This window comes from Biomphalaria glabrata, chromosome 4, assembly GCF_947242115.1.
Source record: "Biomphalaria glabrata chromosome 4, xgBioGlab47.1, whole genome shotgun sequence".
In the NCBI taxonomy this organism is placed as follows: Eukaryota; Metazoa; Mollusca; class Gastropoda; family Planorbidae; genus Biomphalaria; species Biomphalaria glabrata.
The window spans coordinates 37580644-37602287 of NC_074714.1; the positions used below are offsets into that span (position 1 = coordinate 37580644).

Consider the following 21644-nt stretch of genomic DNA (forward strand, 5'->3'; position numbering starts at 1 on the left):
CCACACGTCAGACAGAACAGTGTACACTGTTTTCTTTCAGGCCGGTGAGATGGAGCTCTTGTTCACTGTTGCTGGCCTAGAGTTCCAAGAGCCGAAGGCTTAACTCTACCTGACAGTTGAAGAAGAGGAAGATAAGTAATTGTTAGATGTCTGTGAGTTTACAGTCAATGCTCTACACTCTACACACATTACATGATTGGCTCTTTATTCGACACTATTCGTATTGAAATTGTGAATCGTTGACAATTAATTATGAGCGGATAAGTTAGAGTAAAGAAGTGTTGTTATTATTGTTTTCTAGTTCCACTCCACCGTCAATCTTTAGGTGCCTTTTTGTAACCTTAAAGCTCTTTTATTTATTTTTTTTTTTGGGGGGGGGGATGGGGGTTAAAAACGAATCGTTCTATGAAATCTCGACTGAGTCAGTCTGGCACGTGCTTTCAATTTCGTTCGAACTTGTGGGATTTTCCCCCTTCACTTTTTATTTGGATAGCCTACGAAGTGTTAGCTTAAAAGCAGCTAATTGGTGTAATACATTTAATCATATGGGTAATGTCTAACGCATGAGCGGATTGTTACGTCTGCACCGAAGTGCACTCTGGGAATTCAGGAAACTCCACCCCCCCCCCTTTCTCTGTGTAAACTGCTTTGTTTTGCCACCAGGATTTGACTAATGGCGTCTGACCAGTGGGGTTGTGTCCCCTGATGGCTTGTATTGTGAGCGGAGATAATATTGGAAAGTCAAGTTGGGTTGGGTTGAGTTGGGTTGGGTGAGAGCAAACACAGTCGAGGCTGATCATTTGGAACTTATGATGGAGCAGTCTATGTATGGGATTGGATTCGCCTGGTTCATACCTCGTCAAGTGCTCGTGCTGAGGGTGACGCTTGGAGGACTTGTCGAGGGGATGGGTAGACCGTTCATCAACTTTTTTACAAGATCAAATAAGATAATCCGACGTAATAGTTTATTGAATGAGGTTGTAGTTGCGCTTTTGTTTTGTTTTTGTTCTAAAGTATACAATTTACATTATAGGATCAAGACATACATAATAACATTATAGCTATAGTATATCTTGACATTTTAGTATCTAGAAACCTAGACCTACACTGAAGCAGTAGAGAGACGTTAACGTCATTCATTTGATGGTGTGATTTGAGAGGCGTACTAATGTGAGGAGTTTGGTGGTACCAACCGATGTTACATTACTGCAGTAACTTTGTCATGTTAATGTTACTCTTCATTAGTGAAGCAACATTCACATGATGATGTTGTTACTTTGACGTGCTGATGTTACTTTGAATGAGTGATGCTACTGACGTGGTGTTTTATTAACGTTGTGGAATTTCCTTCTATTTATATATAGAATATCTTGTTGTTTGTTGTTGATTTTTTTTTTTGGGGGGGGGGGGGCTGTGGGGGGATAACTGAAAATAAAATACAAAGGTTTAATAGAAAACGTGTGTTTTTTTGCCCATTGCGGTGTTAAGGCTGCGAATTTGTCAAATCTGCGTCTTCGTGAGCACATAATCTGTTAAAGTTTTAAAGGAACGTGTGTACGAAATTTCGTGTGATTGGTACATAAAGCAATCAGTCCGTGTTTTCTTAGATAATACAGATAACATAAACAAAACCAACATGTCTAAAACGCTCTATCATCGCAATGTAACATTGACTTGAAGTTACTTTGACGTTTTATTACATTAACCTTAAAGTTATGTTGATGTAATGTAACATTGCCAGGTAATTACATAATGATTTAGCCCTATCTTCGTAGTGTTATATTGCCAGATAGTCTTCTCATCTTCTTGTCCAATTGGTGTCACTTCCGTCCTGAGAGAAATGACACTGATTTAAAAACAAGATTAAATGTAGTTTATTTCCCTTTGTTCCCTGTGCACTAAACCAACATGACATTACCTAGAGAAAACCAGTTCTATCCACACTGTATCTAAATGTCTGGACCAACTGGATTCCATCTCAGTGTCATCTTCTCCTAGATCTAAACTCTAGATCTGGGTTTTTAAACAGAAATTAATTGTGCTTTTAAGAATAAGAGTAATAGTTGTGACCCAAAGAGAAATGAGTTATGTGCTCTTACCTGGTCTGCACAAGATTAGGCAGTTCTGAACTAAACTGTTCTTACTGGACCACTCAAAGACTTAGCTCTAGTGGTTAATATGATATTACACGATGGTTTCAACATATTTAAAATAACTTTGATTTCAATAACAATTGAACCAAACGTTCTCTGGGAATAGATGACATTTTGATTCAATCTTTTATTTTGATGTGCACTTAGACTTTTTATTTCTTTATTTTCTAATCACTCTGCATATTTAGGTCTCTTTGGATTTATGTTGTACTCACATCAATGTATATATGGGACACTTTGGATTTATGTTGTACTCACATCAATGCATATATGGGACACTTTGGATTTATGTTGTACTCACATCAATGCATATATGGGACACTTTGGATTTATGTTGTACTCACATCAATGTATATATGGTACACTTTGGATTTATGTTGTACTCACATCAATGTATATATGGGACACTTTGGATTTATGTTGTACTCACATCAATGCATATATGGGATACTTTGGATTTATGTTGTACTCACATCAATGTATATATGGGACACTTTGGATTTATGTTGTACTCACATCAATGTATATATGGGACACTTTGGATTTATGTTGTACTCACATCAATGTATATATGGGACACTTTGGATTTATGTTGTACTCACATCAATGTATATATGGGACACTTTGGATTTATGTTGTACTCACATCAATGCATATATGGGACACTTTGGATTTATGTTGTACTCACATCAATGCATATATGAAACACTTTGGATTTATGTTGTACTCACATCAATGTATATATGGGACACTTTGGATTTATGTTGTACTCACATCAATGCATGTATGGGACACTTTGGATTTATGTTGTACTCACATCAATGCATATATGGGACACTTTGGATTACCGCTGTCGTGGAAAGAGCACAAAGGGATGATATTGAAATCATCAGTAGAGAGCAGTGTCAACAAATCCAAAGTGGGTTCAACAGTGGCATCAAAGGGAGACTATCGAGCTTGATTGTAAAGTAATTTGCGAAATGGGGATGACCTGAAGTAGTCTACCGTCTAACAAATTAAAGAGACAGCATTAATTAAGTCTGTCGCAAAATTGTGCCTTTGTTTTCAGTGTAGCAAACTCTTAGTAATAGTTTTCACTTAATAATAGCTCATGGACAAAGATGCCCAGCCCTGTATTATTTACTATGTCAGACCTAAATGGACAGGCTATATGCTAAATAAATATATTGTCCATTACATAGGAAATAATGTGGGCGAACTGCATACTTCGAGAATCGATCATTAAATTACACATGTATTCGAAGCCCAAAGCCAAAATGCAAAACAGCTTTGATAAAAAAAATATGTATCTTCTCAGAATCCATAATACATGGTTGCCTGTTGATCCCACCCAGCCAAATGTACCCTTGGTGAAGACATATAGCTACTCCACTATTCTAGTCCTCACTTAACACTGACCTTTGAACGGAGTGAAGCCTCTTACAAAGCTTATATCAACTCACTCTGTCTGTCTGTTAAAATATTTGTACCCGTGTTTTCTCCCACACCCAATCTCGGATCAAGCTGAAAATTTTGCAAAATTATTTCTTTTACCTGACAACACAAAAATCAATTTTAAAAAATTAACCAATTAATAAATTAACTATTGATAATTAATTATTTTGTTTTGTATTTGTTTGACTGTTATAATTTTTCAAAGTAAAATTAAATAAATGTAAATTTGGCTAGAGAACTTGACCTAGATCTAATTCCAAGATCGGTTTTGAAAGGACTATCGCGTTCTTGAAAGGACTATCACTTTCGAGAATTTCCGAATGTAAGGCTTTATTGATTCAAGATTTTAATAAATTTATGTTCAGAAAAATTTTGTGCATTAACTTCTAAGTCTAGATCTAAAGGCCTATCATTGGAATATTATTATGTGAAGTAGATCTTAACCACTTAACCTGGATTTTTCTTGGGGGTGAGAGGGAGGTAATGGGGCGGGTAAAAATGTTCCATTGTTTTTTAATATAGCATTCTTTAATTATTAAGGTAAAAACAATAATAATTTTTAAAAAAACATGGCGTAGTCAGCCGTAGTGTACCGGTAACTGAGTTGTTGTTTTTTACATTAGGTTAACTATACGTGTATTGATTGATTCTCTAAGCTTTGTTTATAATGTTACGTACATATAATATTGATTACATCTAGCTTCTTGATTTAGAAGTACAAATAGAACTAGACCTTCAAGAGTTCTGAATCAGCAATCTAGATCTAGTTTCTAGCTGTCTATATAATGAAAGTGTCTATAAATAATATAACAATGACAACTGGCTGCAAAGTAGCTCTGACCTCATGGCTACAGACGTAGCTACATCGAGCTGACCATGCTTAAGTTGCTTACGAGTTCGATACCCATACAAAAATATTAATCATTTCTTTCTTTGTATTTTATTGGAAGTTCTCTAAGGGAGGAATTATCTTTTTTTTTTCTTTTTGGTCAAATTTAGAGCTATATGATTCGGGGAAATGGACACTGTAAGTCAAGAAGAAAAATAAGCAACTAAATTTTGATTAGCTTTGGACGGCCATTACATTCAGAACTGTGTTAAGATATTGTATTTCGTTAACGTCATACTAAGGTAATGATATCTCGTTAACGTCATAGTAAGGATATGATATTTCGTTAACATCATAGTAAGGATATGATATTTCGTTAACGTCATAGTAAGGATATGATATCTCTTTAACGTCATAGTAAGGATATGATATTTCGTAAACGTCATAGTAAGGATATGATATTTTTAACGTCATAGTAAGGATATGATATTTCGTTAACGTCATAATAAGGATATGATATCTCGTTAACGTCATAGTAAAGATATTGTATTTCGTTAACGTCATAGTAAAGATATGATATCTCGTTAACGTCATAGTAAGAATATTGTATTTCGTTAACGTCATAGTAAGGATATGTCTCGTTAACGTCATAGTAAGAATATTGTATTTCGTTAACGTCATAGTAAGGATATTGTATTTCGTTAACATCATAGTAAGGATATGATATTTGGTTAACGTCATAATAAGGATATTGTTTTTCGTTAACTTCATAGTAAGGATATGATATCTCGTTAACGTCATAGTAAGGATATTGTATTTCGTTAACGTCATAGTAACGATATTGTATTTTGTTAACGTCATAGTAAGGATATGATATTTGGTTAACGTCAGAGTAAGGATATGATATCTCTTTAACGTCATAGTAAGAAAATGATATTTGGTTAACGTCATAGTAAGGATATGATATCTCGTTAACGTCATAGTAAGGATATTGTATTTCGTTAACCTCATAGTAAGGTTATGATATTTGGTTTACGTCATTATAAGGATATGATATCTCGTTAACGTCATAGTAAGGATATGATATCTCGTTAACGTCATAGTAAGGATATTGTATTTCGTTAAGTCATAGTAAGGATATGATATTTCGTTAACGTCATAGTAAGGATATGATATTTCTTTAACGTCATAGTAAGAATATGATATTTGGTTAACGTCAGAGTAAGGATATGATATCTCTTTAACGTCATAGTAAGAAAATGATATTTGGTTAACGTCATAGTAAGGATATGATATCTCGTTAACGTCATAGTAAGGATATTGTATTTCGTTAACCTCATAGTAAGGTTATGATATTTGGTTTACGTCATTATAAGGATATGATATCTCGTTAACGTCATAGTAAGGATATGATATCTCGTTAACGTCATAGTAAGGATATTGTATTTCGTTAAGTCATAGTAAGGATATGATATTTCGTTAACGTCATAGTAAGGATATGATATTTCTTTAACGTCATAGTAAGAATATGATATTTGGTTAACGTCAGAGTAAGGATATGATATCTCTTTAACGTCATAGTAAGAAAATGATATTTGGTTAACGTCATAGTAAGGATATGATATCTCGTTAACGTCATAGTAAGGATATTGTATTTCGTTAACCTCATAGTAAGGTTATGATATTTGGTTTACGTCATTATAAGGATATGATATCTCGTTAACGTCATAGTAAGGATATGATATCTCGTTAACGTCATAGTTAGGATATTGTATTTCGTTAATGTCACTGCTGTATTTTTGATAGTATGAATGTGGCTGTGGTTATGTTTGATGCTGTGCTACTATTGTCGGTTTATCAATGTAGACGTGGTGGTGACATTGGGTTCATGTTCTAAATCACAGAATAATGAAGTGACGCTGGATGTAGCAGACACAATAAGTTTAATATAACACCACATAGTGAATACGATATACAATTCGACCCAGGAATGGTCAGTATTAATCCAACAGAAATATCACCAATATAACAACTTAGTAACTATTCTATAACCAACTACTTTAAACATCTAACTCTACTGCTTGTATATTAAATGACTCTATCAAGTGCTTGCTACAAGATGTCTATGTTGACTGACTGCCTTTAACTCTCTGGTTCACCTAAGGTCAAAAGTGTTCACCCTAGGGCAACATGAGTTGTGAATAAGATTCACAATATTGAATTAACATTTACAATATAGAATTAGGGTTTCTACTCTATGGCACCAACTTTGAGGTGGTGACAGTTAACGTCATAGTAAGGTTATGATATTTGGTTAACGTCATAGTAAGGATATGATATCTCGTTAACGTCATAGTATGGATATGATATCTCGTTTACGTCATAGTAAGAATATTGTATTTCGTTAACATCATAGTAAGGATATTGTATTTGGTTTACCTCTATTATAATAGTACAAATACATTTGGTTATAAATACATGAAATATAAGTAAATAGTTTTCATCTTCCAATGGTTTTGTTTTTATCCATAAATGATACATTTTAAAACATTGAAATTAGTCAAATGGTTTCTAAAACTTTAGTTGACTTAACTATTAATAAAATATCAATTACAAAATGAAATTATTTTATATTTCTTCTGTCACTTTAGCCACTTTTGTGTAAATGTGAGCTTGTCAGTGTTTGTTTAATGTAGTTAAAAATGTTGAGTAATTTAATCAAATCAAACCAAAAAAGTTTTATCTTGAGTGGTTGTGTCCAAATAGATTGAGTTACAACTTTTAATTAGCTTGTAATGACACCGTTGACCTACATTGATATCAATACTGTTTGGTTGAAATTTAAAGTTGTCATTCGTATGTTTTCTGTTTTAGGGTTGTTGTTGTTTTTTTTATCATCCCATCATGCTCTCTGTTTCAAGCCAATCAGAAGTGAGAAGCAGACATCCATCCAGATATCCACTTTAGGTTACTAAGTAACTTGTTGAAGCACTGCTTACCATTCCACCGCTTCGCAGGGTCGGACATGTATCCTGTACTTGGGATGACCGCATACCAAAAACGAACTTTTCTGACGAGCTTTACGGAGCTTAAAGGACGGCGATACAGAGGTGCTCCCTAGAAGCGTCATGAAGATCAACTCTGGCGCCATTTTCCCCGTACTGGTATAGTGGAAAGCCACAGGTAGCATCTGGTCTTTGAAAGAGTCATGTGTTGAGCTCTCGCGAAGGTTGCAGGACACACATTTGAGACCCAAAGAAAAATCCCCTGTTGAAGACAGGAGCAGACGACGAAACTGGAATAGACCTCCAGCGGACAGCGACTTTTTTATTCCTCAAATGTGGCAAAATACGCCGGACCTAACTGGTTTTACGTTGCTACCTGAGATACTGCACCGGATTCGAAGACAATACCTTATGAAACATCAGTGGTGGTGGTGGGGGGGGGGGCTTTATGGCCCAGTGTTGTATTAATAGAACAGAATAGTTCTTCTTGAGATATGTGTGTGACAGTGTGATGTCTTTGGTGCGCTGCTCCATTATGTTGAGAAGCGCTGAGCATTTTAAAAAAAAAAATCTTGCTAAGCTTTACAATTTGTTTGTGGAAATGTTTGATAGAAATAGAAAGTGACTTCTCCATCTGGTCCAGATCTTGACGCAACGTTTCAATGGAATATGAGTTTGTGTATCAAAATTAAGTTGGACAACTGTCAGTACAGGTAACGACGACAGTCTCGGTAAAAACAGAATCTTGTTTGTGGGTGTGTGTGTGTGTGTATGTGACAGATACCTCCAACCTAGATTCTTTTTTCCATTTTTGGAAACAACAGAATTTGACTCTTAAACACAAGAGCTCCAGGGTGTTTTAGAAACCGACTCTTATTTAAAAAAAGAAAAAGCAGGCACATGTTCAGAAATAGCAAGTATAATAAGGAGGTTACTGGAATTAATAATATAAAATAATAATAATAAAACCAACATACTTTTCTCATGACTCATTTTGACTCCATTTTAATGATTTTGTGAGTATAAACCGCTCTCCATGCATCCCACATATACTGCTACCTCTACATTATTGACCTTAGTTCATAAATGGTCGACATTTTATTTTTAGTTAAGAGTACTCATTTCTTTATCAACCATGCATCCAGGCCGTGGCGCTGTTGACTGATTGATTTAATTGTTTACAAAATTAGACACAGGACGTTGAGGACTCGCCGTGGTGGCCCAGGGAATGGCCACCCTCTCTTACCAGACATACTGCCATAATGTTGGGCCATGGCTGAGGATATTTACATATAGATGAGTTAGAAAGCCTGTCATTGCTGTCTCTGACGCCTTGCCTGCTAATGTGTTTAAGAGACCCGCTCCTAGTTATATCATAGTGGAGAGACCCGGGGACGTAATGGAAACATTTTCTTCTTTCTTCTTGTCAACTTTTTCTTCTAGTTTCTTTCTTTTTCCTCTTTTTCTTCATTCTCCTGATGAGTCTGATCATTTGCAATGTTTTCTTTCACATCGTTATCTGACGTTTCTATTCGGCACATTTCAAAATGTGTGGTGCAAATAGACCAAACGTGTAGTGTGACAACCAAATTAGCATCAGTTTTTATCGGGAAATACACTTCAAGTGATCGTTTATTGTGGATTCAAAAACAGTTTTATAAAATGTATCTATATATCTCGTAAAATCATTTTTCACAGACTGGTCGCAATCATTTCCATGATCTATGATAGAGCTGCACCAGTATGACTGGACATATGCATCAATATGGATGCACCAGATATGCCATTTACTCGTACACATATTTAATGATATGGTCAGGATAGCCACTCGGAAGAAATGTAAAGGAAAGTTTAGTCAAATGTCACTCAGTCAGACACTCGTCCAGGTAATTCATAGACATAAGAACTAGTTGTTCTCTGATGTCTTGGAGGTAATGAAACACTACAACAATTAGCGCTGCACTACTTTTGTTCTTGAGTATCTGAACTCAGATCCTGTTCAACGAAGTGCTTGTGACTCACTGCTGGACAAGGAAAACACTTGTATACGTTTTCTTCTCGTAGCTTTTAAAACGTCCGAAATGTTTTATTCATGAACTATCCAGTCCATCAATCTTCTGTCATTGTCGTCAGTTTGGTTGTCAGATTTTCTTTGACTAGATTCTGTTTGGCAGTCACTACAGTTGACAAAATTAAAATCTTTCACAGCGTTATGTAACTTCAGACACCGATGAATAAACTTGTTATCTGTAGCACCACTTCCCACAGTCTACTGACCACTCAACTGACCACACTGCACTGACCCCTTGTCTAACCTCATCTGTTGTTATTAAAAATTGCAATGTTAGCTACGGTCACTGTTGAGGACAAAGAAAGAGGTGAAGTGAATTAAGTCAGGTCATCTGAAACTGTTGAATCATTCATTATCTCTGTCACGTTGGATGTTCAATCCGACAATCTTATTAATCGCGTATCCTTTCATGTAGTAAAACTGCAGCCTGCTAACTGATGGTCACGTGCTCATTTCAAGATGTGTGTCTAGGGAAATAATTCACACCCAGCTATTATTAGACGAATGAACAGCAAGTTTTCATTTGCGCTCTAGTTTTTCTTACACCGACAATCAAATCATCCTAATGACCATGTGAGCTGGAAATGTTGAGCTGCACTCCTAGGGTAATAGCACGTGTTGATCACTTCTCGGCTTTTAGACTGTCCTTGCTTTGATAGTCTCCATTCTCCTAGTGTGTTAACTAATGCTTGCAGCCTCCTCTTTAAGAGGCTTCTAGCACTCTCTAAGATTCTTGTAGCCTTCTCTACGAGGCTTGTAGTCCCTCTAAGAGGCTTGTAACTCCTCTCTAAGAGGCTTGTAATTCCTCTCTAAGAGGCTTGTAGTCCCCTCTAACATACTTGTAGCCCCTCTCTAAGAGGCTTGTAAAAAAAAAAAGAAAAAAAAAAGTTCCCCTTTCAGACCTTGCGATCTATAGGGCAAATGATGTTAAGGTCATCTGTTTCTTTGACCAACGGTTAACGATCAGGGTGTCATGTGGCCAGCTCAACGACGAACCGCCTTTACTTTTTCGAACTAAGATCAGGTCCATTAGAGTTGGGTGGGCTCAAGGAGCCCTAAAAATTTGGAAATTAAAATCCCAGTTTTCACCGAGATTCGAACCCAAGACTCCAGGTTCGGAAGCCAAGCGCCTAACCCCTCAGCCACCGAACCACAGCGCCCCCTATTTATGATGTTTGTAGCCCCCCTCTAACATGTTTGCATGATTGGTAAGGTACTTTAATTTCTGCACAAATCAAAATGTTTAGACTTTTTTAAAAAATCACTGTGTTTAATGTTTATGTTTTAAACGTCTGACATACAATGAACATTAGACGAATGTTTTAGATTGAACTTTAGCTATTTAGTTCTTTTGGGGACATTTTCACTAAGGGTGTTAGTTCCTCTGAAGACACTTCACTAATTATGTTAGTTTCTCTGAAGACACTTTTCTAATGATGTTATTTCCTCTGAAGACACTTCACTAACGATACTGGTTCTTCTGGTGGCATTTCACTAATGATATTTTTTTCGAGGCATTTCGCTAATAGTACTAGTTCCTCTGGAACATTTAACCAATGCTTTTAGTTCATCAAATGACATTTAACCAATGCTTTTAGTTCATCAAATGACATTTAACCAATGCTTTTAGTTCATCAAATGACATTTAACCAATGCTTTTAGTTCATCAAATGACATTAAGCCAATGCTTTTAGTTCATCAAATGACATTTAACCAATGCTTTTAGTTCATCAAATGACATTTAACCAATGCTTTTAGTTCATCAAATAACATTTAACCAATGCTTTTAGTTCATCAAATGACATTAAGCCAATGCTTTTAGTTCATCAAATGACATTTAACCAATGCTTTTAGTTCATCAAATGACATTTAACCAATGCTTTTAGTTCATCAAATGACATTAAGCCAATGCTTTTAGTTCATCAAATGACATTTAACCAATGCTTTTAGTTCATCAAATGACATTTAACCAATGCTTTTAGTTCATCAAATGACATTTAACCAATGCTTTTAGTTCATCAAATGACATTTAACCAATGCTTTTAGTTCATCAAATGACATTAAGCCAATGCTTTTAGTTCATCAAATGACATTTAACCAATGCTTTTAGTTCATCAAATGACATTTAACCAATGCTTTTAGTTCATCAAATGACATTTAACCAATGCTTTTAGTTCATGAAATGACATTTAACCAATGCTTTTAGTTCATTAAATGACATTTAACCAATGCTTTTAGTTCATCAAATGACATTTAACCAATGCTTTTAGTTCATCAAATGACATTTAACCAATTCTTTTAGTTCATCAAATGACATTTAACCAATGCTTTTAGTTCATCAAATGACATTTAACCAATGCTTTTAGTTCATCAAATGACATTAAGCCAATGCTTTTAGTTCTTGTAGACAATAGCGTCATTGTGTTTCTCACTAAATGTTCCCCTCCACCGTCTACTCAAGAGACATTAGGAACTGAATCTATTAGTGGATCTTTTTTTTTGTCAGGATGTCTATTCGATGCAATATCTTTTCTTTTCTTTTTTTGTTTGGCTCATTAGTTTCATGTCATTGAAGCCGTGTTGAAACAAATCGTTCTGTACATATTTCAAGGCGAGGTTCGAACCAAAACCTTCGCGTCTTGAGGGTTAGAGCAGACGAATACGAAATTGTTCTGACCTGGCCTGGACCAATTATTTTATATGCTAGTCATTTTGTTGAATTCTTTTTTTTATTTATGCCTGGTCTTTACGTTATCAAAAGATTGCGAACAGTACATACAAACATACATTGTATACATACAAACAATATGTGTCTTATTTATGGAAGACCCTTTTTTTTTTTCAAAAGTATAAACTTCCAAACTGATTACTGACTTGAACAAGAGAAAATAATTACGTCCTTCGTGTATAATCATGCATGTTAATTAGATATGTAAACTCTGCAAAGTCGTTGGTTTTTGTAGCTGGCTCAGGCAATCCATTTCATTCTCTAATGTCACTAGGGAAGATGGGAAACTTGTACGAATTTGTCTTAGCATATGGAATAATAAATAGTCTATTTCTAAGTAATGGTTCAGATTCTGTGTATTATTGTTACTAATTTGGACATTGTGTCTATCATTAAATCACGTCATCATCTGATGGTCCCACCTACACCCTAATGACGTAGCTAGTTCTTTGAAAAGTGTTCTACTTCTGGCTCAGACATGGGGAAGATCACTTTTCAGATAATAAGAAATCTGATCCTATTCTATTCACTTCGTTCTCTGTTTTTGTAATCTACAATATATTCGAAATCAAGACTTTGGTACACAAAGTTGACAAGTATCTTTCATCCAATCCCATTCGTTAAGCAGCCGTATCTACCTGTCTCTCTTTCAATTTACGAACATGTTTGCAAGTTGGACTGTTCAGATTTTCCAAGGTAATTCAAGAAATTTCTAAAATAGGAGATTTAAAGTACATTTCGAAATGAATCTTTGTTTTGTTATGTATTGACTTTCTTCTGTTATGTTATCTTTCCGTGTGTGTGTGTGTGTGTCCTCGGGCTAATCCTGTTGTTTCTCTTGGATATCTAAATCTGCTTACCTGAAACTTTGCTGTCATGTAAATATCTCCTGCTCTGTTTGGTCAACTGATCATCCTTTCGCTTTTCCCAGCAAGGGTCGGCACCTTCTCTTCTGTCGCTAAATCTTCTGTTTCAACCTGTTGACTTTAATGGTTGAGAGACAGAGCGACACAATAGTCTCAAAACGGGTTTATTAAAAGTTGTTGACTTTAATGGTTGAGAGACAGAGCGACACAATAGTCTCAAAACGGTTTTATTAAAAGTTGTTGACTTTAAAGTAGAGGTGCTTTTGTTGGTGAGTGTAGGTTGATTTGTTTTTTTTTTTACTAAGCTTATATGAACTCACTCTGTCTGTGTTTCTGTTAAAAAGTTTGCACACGTTATGTCTCCCACATCCATTCTCGAATCAAGTTGAAACTTTAAACAATTATTTTTTGTTCCTAATAAAACATGCATCAAATTTCTTTTAAATTAACCCATTTGTCAATTAATAATTGGTAATGAATTATTTTGTTTGAAATTGAATAAGGAAAATAACTTCTACATTATCGATGGATATAGCTGTAAGTGCGCAGAGTTCTCCCCCTTAGATAAGTTTTTTTTTTCTTTAAGGATTTTTTAAAATTTTAGCTCAAATAGTTTCTACGTGTTTCAGAATATTTAAGTGTGTACGTCTGTATGAATGAGCTAACTTTTGACCTGTAGGCCCCCTGAATTAAGTTATTTCTGACATCTACTTATGACAAACTGAAGTGCATGTAAACGTTTCTTGTAACTTCTATATATAATCAATCCCACCCCTTAAAAAACATTCAATGTTTTAGCAACTCCGTAACTGAAAGCCTCTATTAGTTTTATATAAACCATACCACTGCTGCTAGTGACATTTACATCTCAATAAACTTTTATTTTAAAAAAATGCGCCAATGAACTTCTGATATCAGTGTCTTCCTATTATGTTCACTTGATTTTGAAAACGAAATGTTCAAGTTGTATAGATACTTGTATTAGCAAGGGAATATTAGGGAAGAGTGCACATGGATAGGCAGAGACCTGACTCTAGCCCTAACCCTAGACCTGACTCTAGCCCTAACCCTAGACCTGACTCTAACCCTAACCCTAGACCTGACTCTAAACTGCGTATTTTGACGCAGCCAGTTCTTAGATTTGATTTCTCTTCCTCTGCCTTCGCCTGTAGCTTTCCCTTTGTTTCATAAATGTAGATATATATATCCCTTGCCCTCTATTATAAATTCAAATTTTCTATGGACGCAATTTGTATCCAGCTATTTCCTCTCAGCCAGCTAAGACAAGGTAGTAGCTGAGCTGGTCTGGAAAGCGTTGTCGGGAAGGACTCTCTTTAACGCCATCCTCTATTAAGGTCGCCTAAAGAGTTGCCCTTGGAATTTGGTCTTTCTCTTCCGGGATAGGAATTCTGCCCAGCTTGCATCTGCCCAACAGTAAGCAATACTTCTACACGGGCCACACTTGCATATATATATATGATGGAAGGTATGTGTCAAAGGAAATGTTAAACCTATGGTGGGTGTTGCAACAACTTCTTCTGGTTTTTGTTTTTTTTTTCTTTACGAAACAATTTGTTCACAGTATATTGTTTGCGTACAAAGTTATTTTTTAAACAAAATTTTATTGTCTTTATATGTGAGTCAGCAAATGTTTTCAGAAAGACTCAGGAACTTGTTTGTGCAACATAATGAGAAAATAAGAACCTTAAAAAGAATTGAAAAGTTTGTGTGTGTGTCCGCTTGTTTTTCAGCCACTGCCCAATTCTGCCTAAACACTTTCTGTTTGAGATTGTCTTTTAGCGGAAGTGGTCATTCTAAAACAATCACCGGCCTCAGGTGCGGTCTAAACCAGTCTATTATTCAGTTGTATTCAAATTTTTACAACTAATAAATCTTCAATGTTGTCTTTTCTAGTTAAGTTTCCAAAGCGCCACCTGGTGTCTACAGTCTGCTATTCCCCGGTGGTTCTCCTTGTTGCTCGATAGTTTGATATTTTAAGAGTATTTTTCAAGATTAGATCCAATTCTTTTGGTGATCATTCATTTATTTTAGGCTTCCAGACAATATGGCATAACTTTGACGTGGGTCTCTTATTCGCTTTTCATTCAGGCCTCATGGCGACATAAGCGTTCCGTTGATAAGGTATTCCTTTATCTTTGCTTGAGCCCCACGTCCATTCATAGCGACCTACAATTTTCAGTATTTTTTTAGTAGGGTTTACTTCTAATCTTGTGAGATGACTGTAAGCTGACTGTACCACATACGTTTTTGTTACTTTCAGTCAGAATGTCACCTGAAGCTCCACTAAACCTTGTCATCTGATCTACACACTGTCTACCTGTACTCATGTATTGGGATCATTTGCTGCGATGTTTTGTAGTTTTATTTTTGGTTGTATTTTAACATATTTCTCTATGGCTAGAACTTTTTTTTACAAATATAAAATAACTAGATTGACACACCGGCCACGCCCATTGATTTACATATATTATCGGGCAACATTTGAATCATCCCCCACATGGGTGTAGCCAGGATTTTTTTTCGGGGGGGGGGTTAGGGGGGGGATTTTTTTCTCCCCCCCCCCCGCCCCCCCCCCCTCGCGAAAAAAAATATTTGTATATATGTATGTGTGTGTGTGTTCATAATCTTTATTACATTCTGACCCTTCATTCTTTTGGAACACGTTTATTGTGCCCTAGAATAGGTTCTTCCTGGAGTTAGTGAAAAAATTGTTGACTCCCCAAACCCCCCCCTGGCTACGCCCATGATCCCCCATACCTACTTTTGAGCCTGTTTATTACCGTATTGTATATGTTACAATGACATGATACCACCCGCTCTCAGTTGTTTTTTGCCCACCTCTTTCCCTCTCGGAAACAAGAAAGAAATAGACCTAAATCTATCTTTTTAATGGTAAAGGCTAGGTTTGGATTTATCATTTAGACCCGTGTCTAACCTGAAGCGGAAATGACGTAAGGCAATCTAAAAATAAGTCGACTTTGGGAAAATACAAAGAAAATATGTTTTTTTTTTTTTTTTAAAGTTTTGCTATTATATAAAGGATGCGGCCTTTGGGGAAATACTGAAAATAAAATACAAAGGTTTGATAGAAAGCTTGCCGTTTTTCATGAATTGCGATGTACATATTGCGTATCTAAAAAAACCTCGTATTAGCAAGCACATAAGCAGAAATAGGAACCTGTTTACGAAATGTAGTGCGAATTCCTATGCTATTTTAAGAGATCTCTTTATACATAAATGAGTCTGGCAATCAGTCAGAGATATTTTACAATGTTCTACTACTTTTTTTTTTCTATCTGAACATACAGTTACAGTGCAAAAAAATATTGTGTTTTTTTTTTATTTTGTTTTTATTTATTATTTTTTTAATTGTATTTTTAGCTGTAATGTTTGTAGCGCACTGACTCTGCTCTGTTACGTCTCTGTACTACTTTGTTACACTTTCATCTGTTATGTTAGTGTCCCACTGATCATCGTCTTTGTCTTGTTCTGCCTTGTTATCATCATGTTTTAGTTTCTGTTTCACTTCCCCGTCAACTGTTTGTCTATTTACTTACTCTCGTATTTCTCCCGTCCACAGGTCTGTCAGCACTCGCATGCCGAGATGAGATCCTGGGGGGCCGAGGCTGTGACGTCATTGGTGAAGGCAGCCCTCGCCCACAAGTACGAGCCGCCTCTCCACGAGAACTTGGTATGTCGGTAACTTGTCAGCTCTCAGTGACGTATCAGTAACTTGTCAGTGAATGTGACTCAGACACGGCTATAATTAGCGTTACTGTATTTTCTTGAGAGGTCCTTGTAAAACTAACATTTTGGGAATTCGGTCAGATTTTTAAAAAATTGTACTAACTTTGTATAAATATTAAGTAGCCTATCTAATCTACTAGTTTGACAACAGATAGAAGCTTTGAAGAAAAATCTCAAGTTTTTGTTTTCCTTGACCCACAAATAGAAATAAACATCAGATACCATCTATTTTTACTTTCATTATTTTTTTAAAAGTCTCTCAGATTCTATCTCAATGCATCATTAGTGATTGTATACAGAAATGCTATTTCGGTTGATCACAATACATTTGATTTAACAGTCAAGTATTCCTTTAATCGTTTAAGTTGTAGTGGGAAGCGTGCGCTGAACTTGGGTTGGCTTGGAGGCTCGAGGTTCGACACCCGACTCTGAGCTTACTCTGTTTACTGAGCGCCCGAAGGCAGCACGGAAAAACCTTCTCCTAGATACCCCCACTGGTCCACAACTGAGATTGGACCAAAGCGCTCTGAGCATGCTATAAGCATGAAAGTAGCGCTATATAAAAGCAATAATAGCAATGCTATGTTAAACGTTTCTCTGCAGCCTCCTTCAATTGGACAAAAGAGAAGGAACAAACCAAATTTATATTTAAAAAAAAAAACACTTAAAAAAAAAACTAAAACTAAGAGAAAACATTGCACATTTACATCCATATATCTTAACATTATAAATTATCTACTATTAATTGACCTATTGATCAATTTTTGAGTGGTTTAGGTTTTGTTAGATACAATAAATAATTGTGTACAGTTTCAACTTGATCCGAGATTGTGTTTGGGAGATAAATGTGCACATAATTTGTACAGACAGACAGTTGAAATAAGCTTATTTTAGAGAAATAGCATGACTCATGCAATATAGTGCTGTGGATGCCATACAGTGCTGTAGATGCAGTGTCGTGGATGCATACAGTGCTGTTGATGTCATACAGTGCTGTGCATGCCATATAGTGCTGTAGATGCAGTGTCGTGGATGCATACAGTGCTGTTGATGTCATACAGTGCTGTGCATGCCATATAGTGCTGTGGATCTCGACCACTGAGTTCTATTCTTGAGTCAAACCAAAGCGTCTGGAGTTTCCAGATTTTGAAATTTGATATTTTAGGGATGTCGTATGATAACCGACTATTTTTGTTGAGTCAGATGAGACCTAAGAATAATGGTCACTGATACGTGTCTTAATTATTCCCCCCCCCCCGTCTTTTGTTAACCCTGAAGTAGTTATTACGTGATGACGTTTTCAGTTGATCTTCAAAATGTTGTTTCCTTCCGGTGTCACTGATCTTGTCTGGACTATTCCTTATTCAACTGTACACTGACCAATGTTGTTTCCTTCATGTGTCACTGATCTTGTCTGGACTATTCCTTATTCAACTGTACACTGACCAATGTTGTTTCCTTCATGTGTCACTGATCTTGTCTGGACTATTCCTTATTCAACTGTACACTGACTTTCTTCTTGCTAATGCTTTCATCTTTGTGTCTCTCCCACAGAAACTTCAGTCCGCCATCTTGCTGCCACTGGAAGAACTCTCCACCATCTCTTACAGCGACATCAGGCAGAAACAGCTGGACAGCGTCTCTCACGTTCTGCACAACAACGGACACCAACTTCTGCATGGGTGGCCCACGGTGCTGGGAATCATTGGCGCCGTCACCAAGGAACACGGGTACAATTTTATTTCCTGCGGGATATTCGTGTTAGTCTTTTAGAAAGAAACTTTGCTGCTTAATTTAAGAACTGAGAAGAATGTGGGAAAATGAAGAGAATATGTATCGGGAGAAAGTCTAGTGAGTATTGTATGAACCCAGGTCAGTGTTTGAAGTGTAAGAAATCAACTGACTTGTAGGTTTGATTTACTTTCGTGATTAATGTGTGATACGTCTTCGTAGTTTTCTTGTGAGTTGAGTCTAAGAACTTTTGGTCTACAGAAGCTTGTCTCCATCTGCCTGTTTGTGTAGGAAAGACGATCGGGTTAGAAGCAAGGCCGAAGACCGCGCACACCTGGGAAACTCCTCCATATTGATTTCTCTTTACCACATTAGTCGAGCAATTGTCCGTAATAAAAACTGCCCCATGAGGTACGATGTGTGAGTAATTTTTTGGGCTTTCTCCCATCCCCGCCAGTGTAATGGACTCGGCCGCTAGGCATCTCAACAGCTGTTCGGTTTTGTTTCGCGATGGAATCTCCTCTAACCACCGTGTCCACCTAAACGTCACGATGAGGCAGAGAAGAATTGCCCGCATAGTTGTAGGTAATACAAAGTGACGCTGTTGTGAAAGTGTTTATATCTTGCAACCTACTTTTAGTTAACATAAGCAATAGCTGATTAATCTAATTCATTAATGATTTCCTTAACGCACACGCACAGTATATTTGCTTCTCGCAGTTTGGTGCAAGCACTTTTATAAATGTGATGACGTCACAGTACAGACACTTAGATCGCCCGTCGCGTGTTTTTATGGGTATTTTGATTTCTAAAGTAGTAGTTTAATTCTTCCTAAGTCATCACTACAGCAGAAGACTGTGCATATGTGATCTAGACCTATATATATTGTTATAACTGAACTGTGATGCTGGTCAGTGTAGCTCTATGGGCTGTTGGGAACTATTCAAACCAGATCAAACAACACAAGAGACTGAAATTTTACACAAAAGAATTACAGAAATGGGTATCAAATTTAAGTATGTCTTTCGACCAAGAAAAAAAAATGCCAGTTATTAAGAGTAACTAAAAACTAAACCAAAAAAAAAACACAATATTCACGTCATGGTAAACCTGTTACACAGACTAAAAACTCTAAATATCTAGGTGTAATAATAATTGAAAAGATCATGTGCGACGCTGGTATTGATGAAATTATTTAAAAAATCAAGCAAAACATTAGGGTTTATTGAAAGAATTTGTTACAAATCAAACAAGAACATTAAACTAAAATGCTATTTGACTTTTGTTGGGAATTTGCATCGTGTGTTTGGGATCCCTTAACTCAAGAAAAGTTCAAGAAACTAGAACAAATTATAGAGCAGTGAGATTTATAACAAACTAATATTCTGATTTGATTAGAGTAATACCATTAGTAAAATCACTAAACTCAGAGACACTTCAGGACAGAAGAATAAAAAGTTAATTAGCTATAATACACAAAACACTAAGCTATAATTTAAAAATAGAAAAACAAAACCTAATGAAATACTCAGAAAGACACAACGATATAAGCACATTTCTTATTCCATACGCTAGATCAAATTCGTACAAGTGCTCCTTCTTCCCTAGTGCCATTAGAGAATGAAATGGGTTGCCTGAATTAGCCAGTAAAACCAAAGACGTATGAGATTTTAAGTCACTGGTTAACATGCATGACAAGATTGACATATGAAATGGGTAGAACGTAATTATCTTTTTTGAAGTAACGTCTGTAATATATAAGAAAAGATACATTAATAAGATCTTGGCATTTATCGCTATCTCAATTTAGAATTTAAATATAATTGTATGCACATCTAATTTTTCTTATTGAATATCTTGCAAGAGTACATAAATTTTGATAAATGGTAGGGCCTTCATATATAATTTTAGATTTAAATAAGAAAAGGGAAATAACCTATGGTATTACCTGAGAGTCTTTAGATGATATCCCTCTTATGATTTTAAAGTTATAGATAGACAGACAGACAGATAGATTGATAGACAGATAGATAGATAATAAGGGCAATAACTGAATACTTTTTGGAGGGCAATAACTGAATACTTTTTGGAGGTGTAGGAATGTAAAGGTATTAAAATTTGATTGATTATCTCTCATGTTGATATTTAGATTTGATTATCAATAACCCTGCACTCTTATCTATCAGTTTTCATCAATATCAGAGCAAACTCTGGCAATACTTATGGATTTTAACAAATTGATCATTGACTTTCATTATTATGTATTTATTGAACATGCTTTTAAAGTTGTTGCTATTATGCTGTAATATATTTATTGGAAGAGCAACAAATGTTGACTGTTGATAGTCTGATAGTTACAGGAGGTGGGCTGTTGGATTACCGAAAATGTCAAAATACCAAATGTTAGCTGTACTTCAAAGAATCAAACTGTATATATGTCAAGGAAAAAAGTTCTATTTTTGATTTAATAAGATATTCTCTTTGACCTTCAAGAGTATTCAATAAACAAGAAAAATACAAATAATTGATTTTAAAAACATTTATAATTTGAGCTTTTACATGCTGTACAAGATTACAATTTACGCCTAACTACATTCGGAAAACTATATGTACAGTATTACAGTATACATTAAATTACATGAATATTTGTCATTGTTGTGTCTCATTACTGAGTGTGTCAGATTATAAAGTGACGGACTGTCAAGAGTCAACAGTATATGTTTAAAGGTGTGTTCTTGACTTTTTTTTTATTAAATAAATCTAAATTTGACAATTTCTGACATCATCAACTTCCTTGAAGTCAAAGTATTTGCAGTTTAAAACTTTAAATATTTTTGTCACTTTTTAATTGGATTTGTTTTATTGCGTGTTTTGAATTCAAATAGACTGACTAACTTATGTTTGAATATGTAATATATATATGACATTTACTGATAATTGAAATATGACTATTGTTGTAGTTCCTTTTTCAATTTGGTTTGACATTTGAGTGACTCTGGAAGTTCTCTGCTAAGTTTATGCTACAAGATATTCTGATA

At 35.6% G+C, this 21644-nt stretch overlaps 1 protein-coding gene across 4 annotated transcripts in view; it reads left to right on the plus strand.

The window, feature by feature from the left end:
- LOC106059811 (protein MON2 homolog) overlaps positions 1 to 21644 on the plus strand; it is a 396254-nt gene that overhangs the window by 341608 nt on the left and 33002 nt on the right. For all 4 annotated transcript variants that reach the window (XM_056026650.1, XM_056026651.1, XM_056026652.1 and 1 more), the window contains 2 exons: positions 16709 to 16819; positions 18430 to 18605. In XM_056026650.1, the coding sequence (XP_055882625.1) occupies positions 16709 to 16819; positions 18430 to 18605 (287 nt within the window). The remainder of the gene's footprint in view (positions 1 to 16708; positions 16820 to 18429; positions 18606 to 21644) is intronic.